The sequence below is a fragment of the Capsicum annuum genome, chromosome 9 (assembly GCF_002878395.1).
Source record: "Capsicum annuum cultivar UCD-10X-F1 chromosome 9, UCD10Xv1.1, whole genome shotgun sequence".
Taxonomy (NCBI): domain Eukaryota; kingdom Viridiplantae; phylum Streptophyta; class Magnoliopsida; order Solanales; family Solanaceae; genus Capsicum; species Capsicum annuum.
Window position 1 is genome coordinate 194,782,985 of NC_061119.1, and position 7,436 is coordinate 194,790,420.

Below are 7,436 nucleotides of genomic sequence, written 5' to 3' on the forward strand. Positions count from 1 at the left end.
TTAAATGACAAAATTATACAATCTCATATACACTGACACGAGAATATATAATCGTTATTTCAAAATGAAAAAATTATCTAGATATATACTTTGAAAAGTTTTTATCCAGATAAAATAAATGTTGTAATTTTATTAAAATCAAAGAAGCTCAAGATTAAATTCAACAGTGGAGCTAGGACAAAAAATTAGGTGCCAACAGTATAATCATTTTTTATATGTTTGTACTAAAAAGGGGTCAATTATGGAAGGAGAATCACCAACAATTTTTGTTATATAGAAGGAGAATATTAGAGGGAAGTTGGAGATAATAATGAGCATTAATTACTCTACCTTTTCTTTTAAATTAATATTGATTATATTGTATAAATGAATCTTAAATACATTTGGTTACTAACTAATGTCTATAAAATGTAAGTAGTAAAACTTAAACCATGAAGTTAGTCAGGATGAGTCTAAGGTGTCTATACGTTAAGTTTTGCCTTTTGAATTAGCTCTTTATAGGCCCATATATCCAAGATCCACATGTTTTTTTTTTTTTTTCTGGGTTTCCCATACGGTGTTCAGTGCCCGCATTGGAACCCCGACTAATTCGGATCGTGCGTTGCAGGGCCTACTAAGGTGACAGCGCTCCCAACAGAGTTTCTCCATATCCAGGGTCGAATCCTCGACCTCTGATTAAGGGTGGAGCAGCCCCATCCACTGCACCACAACCCATGTTGGTAAGATCCACATGTTGTTAATATTCTGTTCTCTCAATACCCATCTGAATTATTTTTGAGAAAATTTCATGTTGTACTATAGTTTAGAGTGTAACTAAGAAACTAAAAATTATATAAATACACAACTTATGTTTTCAATATTACAAAATATTCCAACTCCCTAAACATATTACAAAAATCCAACATATACACAGAATGCTATGAATATATCGGTTATGCTATGTATATTAATAGGGAGAGAGAGTAGTGTAATTACTTCCAAAAGAGTTGGTATTTATGTTATTATACATTAAGAAATATAGTTGAAATTTGCATATTTATGAAATGTAGCTACACTTCTCATGTATGGTGAGTATCAATTATATCAACGAAAATGATGTATTGAGAGGGTTGATATCAATTGTATCGACGCATATGGTATTAGCTTAAACGTGCAAAAGAGACGTATTAGAGTGTGCACATCCTGTATCAACACGCGAGTATATTGTGTATTTGCTGCAGAATCCAAAGCGTAGCAATATTTTATACGTTTTTGAAATTATAGCAATATATCATAATTAGAGTCAAATTGTTTTTTCACATCATGTGGGTTTTCAATTATTTCTTCTTAAACAACTAATGGAACATTGTATATATTACTTATTTTATGTTGGACTTTATGTTGTATTTAGATATTAATACAGACTAACTCATTGTCAGATGTTAAGATGGATGGACACAAATTTATCTCTTCTTAAGTTTTGATCAACACCTAATTTTAATTAGTCCAAATTGTGACGCAATGTTGAAACCGTTTGTGAATCTCAACTGGTCACCACTCATCATGTTTTAAAATTTTGCATATAGATTTTTGCCTACACATTTTTACTCAAAATTGATACAAATCAACTTCAAATTTGATACTTAACCCGTTAATAATTTCCACTATTCTTAATGATTAGATTCAGCTCGATGTAACGTCAAATAAATTTTATTTTGATTTTTATAAAATTAGAAAATTAATTTGGAGAGAAAAAGACAAAGATAAAACCTTAAGGGCAGATGGATCAAAATTCAAAGCATCAAACTATACATCTTTAGGCACGATGAATAAATACATAAACTCTTGCATGTTCAGACACATGCATCAAGTAAATTTAGAATTGAAAACATTATTATTATATCTCCAATCTAAACCATGCTTGAGGCACTAATTAATACTCAGACGTGGAGAAACACACGAACAACAAAAAAAAACAACAATAAAATATCCAGTGAAGTTTCATAAATAAAGTCTGAAAAGGATAGATTCTACGTAAATCTTATTTCTATCTCGTATTTGTGGAGGTTGAGAGGCAATATCTGAAAGATACTTGGCTCAAGTAACACACACCAAAGCACAATAAATTAAAAGAAAATAATAATAACCACAAATAATCACGAACACACAATTAAAAAAAGGGAATTCATTCCATTAGTTTTTTTCCAAAAAAAAAACTTTTTCATTAGGTTAGTTAATTAGTAAAAGAAATTCTCTCTTAGAAAATCACAACTAGGATGTCTCTGATTACATTCTAATTAGAATATCAAATACAAATACAGGTTTTATTGATTAAATTAATCCTTTATTGATGTACATCCTGTTCCAGCATGTTTTCTCTAATAGCATGCAAAAGTCAACCTTTCGTAACCATTGTACAATTTCTTTTTTGCATTACCTAAGAGGCGCTATTACAACAACAACAAATCCAGTGAATTCCCACCAAGTAGGGTTTGAAGAGGGTAAAATATACGCAGTCCATGAATGAAAAAGAATATTGTGATTCGAATAACTCAACAGTTATTTCATAAATATTGTACTTATATTATGAAATTTACTAAATATATACAAATATGAAATTTAGAATTCAGTTATTAGGCAATTGGAGTTGTCATTCTAAACTTCAGCTCTGTTATTCGATTGGACTCTTCAAAAATACTGCTGCTATGTTTGGATCCTTCAAAAGTAGTGGAACTCTGAAGAATAATCTAACATGGGTACGACAATATTTTAGAGAATCCAAACAAAATATTTATAAAATTGAAATCAGGCCTCAGCCAATGTTATATTAAGGTTATAACTATCAATATGTGTTGTGGTGCAGTGGTGAGACTGCTCCACCCTTAATCAGAGAATTGGGGTTTGAGTCTTGGGTATGAAAAAAATTCTGTTTGGAACACCACCTCCAGAATGAGCCCTGCAATGTGCGATCTGAATTGGTCGGGGTCCAATGTGATACCAACACCGGATGAAAAACCTAAAGAAAGGTTATAACTGAAAAGGTAGCACTTGTTGGCATGTTATTGGAGGTCAACATACTTGTGACATGATCTCTGTCACTTTTTAGATCATTACTGGCAAATTATTCATAGCCAACTCCATGCATGACATGTAAAATGCAAATTAAAGACCTCTATATCTCACTATAAATACTCAAATCTTTTTCACATATCTTGTGCATTGTGAAAAAAGTACACAAAAAACAATCAACTTTTCTTGGTTTCTTTTCATACCTCTAACTATTTTGTCGTGGTTCGGCTTTTTCTCGGACCTTACGCATAGCGCGGGAACTTTAATGCACTAACCTGTCCTTACTTCTAACTAATTGTATACAAAATGGCTTTGCCAAGGCATTTTGTCGTGTTCATTCTTCAATTGATACTTGTCCCTCTTGCATTTAACCTTTGTAATGCATCACATGGTTTGAAAAATGGCTTCTATAGAAAAACATGTCCTAAAGTTGAGGCAATTGTGAGAAAGAAAACTGCTGAATTCATATCAAAGGCACCAACACTAGCTGCCCCTTTGCTTAGGATGCATTTCCATGATTGTGCTGTTAGGGTATGTCTTCATTTATATGTATATATACATATATATGCATTTCCATATAAAGTTTTTCCTATATGTTTACTATTGTTGTTAATTGTCATTGTTAATGTGGTTACTGTTTTGGTCATTATGGAGGAATATGATATGCATGTGCATATATTAGCTGACTCTGACTTGTTTGTGATTAAGGAGCGTGTAGTATTTATGGGTTCACGTGAATCTAGTAATATTTTATCGAGAATCCGTGCATATAACCCGATTTGGATATTATTGTTCATAAACTTGAGGTTGTTGTACCTAGCTTTGTGGGAATTCATACATTTCAAATTTAGAATCCATCCACCAGTCCAATTAATTTGGCTTTAAATGTTTTTACACATATTTTAAGAAAAATATTTAATAGCCTTAATCGAAAAATATTTGTCTAAATTACCCTTTATCTCTTCAAGCGTCTCAGTTAATTAGTACTCCACTAATCGAAACAAGGATAGATCTAGAAAAAAGTAAAAAATGATTTCTATCATATATATTTTGAAACAAATTCAATTTACCAAAAGGATCAATATTTAAAATTGGAGGTAGTGTATTTCTATTATGTTTTAATTTAAAAAAAAAATGTTAGTTACACTTGCATTTATTTTTTTTACCACTTTAATTTCTACGCGTTCCCTTCTTTTTTTTTTTTTTTTTTTTTTTTTTTTACTCAAACTCAAGAAAAATATCTTCTTGATGTACAATTTTTTTTTTCCCTCTTTTTTTTTTTTCACAGGGGTGTGATGCTTCTGTACTGCTAAATTCAACCCAAAATAATCAAGCAGAGAGAGATGCCTTCCCAAACCAATCTCTAAGGGGATTCCAAGTGATTAATGGTGTAAAATCTGCACTAGAAGACAAGTGTCCTGGTGTGGTCTCTTGTGCTGATATCCTAGCTTTAGTAGCTAGGGATGTTGTTTCTATGGTAAGATCCCATCATATTATTACCAAGAGTAACATATATACTTTTTAATATATATGGTCAGTGTAAATAATCTTTATACTGTAAAGTTATTTTGACTGTTGTAATAATCTTATTTTCAACATTTTGAATCTCATATTTTAATGAAGGCTACTAGTAAAAATGGAAATTTTTGAATGAAACGACCAGAAATATCAGAGACATTACCAATGTCAATGAGTCAAATTTCAATGGATTTCCGGTAAGATGTCTACTGGGAATTCCATATTTTTAGTAATATATTACTTGAAGGTGAGCCTTGAAGCCTTGGAGTAACTGATAAAGTTACAGTCACGTGACCTGGAGGTCATGAGTGATCAAATGGAGGAAATAGCCTCTTTAATAATGTAAGGTAAGACTGCATAAAATAAATCCTTGTGGTTCGATCTATTCCCAAACCCGCACATATATAACCGATGTTTTAGTGCACCGAGATTTCATTTTTTTCAATAATATATCACTCGTAAATATCATTTAGATGACCTAATGATATAAAAAAATTGTTTACACTGAGAATACATCAAATTAAAACTATTATTATTGAAACTTTAAAACCACCCTTATCAATTATCAATTATATTACTTTACATTAGATTTGAATTGTTAATTGTGTCATGTATATTATTTGCTTATACAGATTAAAGGACCACATTGGAAAGTTCCCTTGGGAAGAAGAGATGGGAGAGTGTCAATCATGGATGAAGCTTTGAACCTTTTACCACCTCCTTTTGCAAACATCTCTTCTCTTAAACAACAATTTGCCTCTCTTGGTTTGAATGCAAAAGACCTTGCTGTTCTATCAGGTAACTCACTTTAGTTTTTAACAGTATAAGGATTTAGGAGCGACTCAATCATCAAATTTTAACTGAAACTCCTTTTATATTATTTATTTATTTTAATTTTTTTTTCTAACTTTTTGAGACGGAAAAAGTGTATTTTTCTACCTTTTTGGGACGCATAACTCTAACTTTGTCTTTTTTTTTTTCCTTCTTAAAATATGAAGTCGTTGTATAGTCGTAGAGAAAATCGCCCATTTAATTGAACATGGTACTACTCAAATTTTACCTCTTAGTATAATTTGCTTTTGGGTGGGTGGGGGGACGCATCCCTATTTTATACTAGCAGAAGATTTCAGTAATTTCTTTCCATAGTACAACAAATATATTTATTGACATACATATATATATATATCTATTAACATACATATTTAATTTACCAGACTTGGTTAGATGCACTAGCTAAGTAGGAGCATGAATGAGCTTTGTACACTTGGTACATACAAAGAAAAATTGCACAAACTACTCTTATAAGTGATTCATATTTTTGAATTTAACTTATATACACTCATAGTCAAATGAATTTTTGCCCGATCAGTATAACTTCAATATGTTGCATCAGGTAAGTTCATATTATTTTGCATGTTACTACCAATTATCTCTAAGGTAACCTGATAATGCAATAAATTATCGGGATCTTTATCGGATTCACCATTCACTTTTTCTAGCCAGTATATATTTTTTTTTGGTAATTCTAGCCAGCATATATGATTATACATGAACTACACATATATTATATACTTGTGTGATTTATCTTTATCTAAGTGGTTGAACGGAAGACTATTTAAATTAACTTTTCTAAATTTATTTTCACTGTTGTCAGGTGGACATACCATTGGAACAGCTCATTGTTTTTCCTTCTCAGATAGAATGTACAATTTCACAGGCCAAGGTGATACTGATCCAACAATGGACCCAAACTACATAGCCCATTTGAAGAAAAAATGTAGCCCAACTGATGTGACAACAATTGTAGAAATGGATCCAGGAAGTTTCAAGACATTTGATGAAAAATATTACACACTTGTAGCTAAAAGAAGAGGTCTTTTACAATCTGATGCTGTACTTCTTGATGACATTGAGACTAAAGCTTATGTTAAACAACAAGCACTTACACATGGATCAACTTTCTTCAAAGATTTTGGCAAATCTATGGTGAAAATGGGAAAGATTGGTGTATTGACTGGCCATGCTGGTGAAATTAGAAAACATTGTGATTTTGTTAATTAATTAAAAGTATCAAGTTCTTTTTTTTTTTTGTACTACTGTATCATGTTGTGTAATAATATTCATGTACATGTAATCCTTATGAGTTGCATGTGGCTTTTTGACTTTGTGGTGATATTATATATGGATGTTGTATTTTATTTAATGTGTTGGCTAAATATTTCTAAGGACAATGGGTTTACATGTCTCACGCTTTATTCATACCACTTCTAGATTCATTTTCAAACATATAGTTGGAGGGGTCTAACACCATGATAGGAGGATCTTGTGAATCTTCTTGAATATTTGATTGTTGAGAAGAGTCCGATCATATCTTGATCTCTTTTATAAAGATTTTTCGAGTTTATGGAATTCTTCAGATGCCTCTTTTAAGGAAAAATAATATGTTACCTTTTGAAGGCATGAGCTACGACTCAGGATAGATTAACCAGGAAAGAATTGGCATAGAAGTCACTTTTCAAAATTATTTTGCCAAATAGTCATTTATTTTTTTTTTTAAATTTAATTTTTAAGGTTAGGGTCTAAAAAGTGGCAAAAAGTTATAAAAGTGGGGTCCACGCATGGGCCAAGGGACTATTTCATCATTTTATAACTTTGAGAATTAAATATAATACACCTAACACCTTTTACTTCTTTCAATATTAAATAAAACCCCTTCTCTCTCTCCTCTTCAATTTTCTCAACTCCAGCTATTCCCAAGAACTTGTTCCCAAATTGCATTTTCGATTCTCCTTCTTCTCCAACGGCTAAGGGCTCGTTGTTGCTTTGTAAGGTTAGTTAAAATCAAGTTTCGATTATTCTTAGATCCATTT

At 31.4% G+C, this 7,436-nt stretch overlaps 1 protein-coding gene across 1 annotated transcript; it reads left to right on the forward strand.

Annotated features, from left to right (window-relative positions):
- Nucleotides 1-2,512: 2,512 nt before the first annotated feature.
- On the forward strand, nt 2,513-6,764 carry LOC107877245 (peroxidase 27). The gene is made up of 4 exons (XM_016723934.2): nt 2,513-3,579; nt 4,337-4,525; nt 5,199-5,364; nt 6,221-6,764. Exons 1-4 carry the CDS (start codon nt 3,355-3,357, stop codon nt 6,625-6,627), a joined length of 987 nt encoding a protein of 328 aa, XP_016579420.2. The 5' UTR covers nt 2,513-3,354; the 3' UTR covers nt 6,628-6,764.
- Nucleotides 6,765-7,436: the final 672 nt, after the last annotated feature.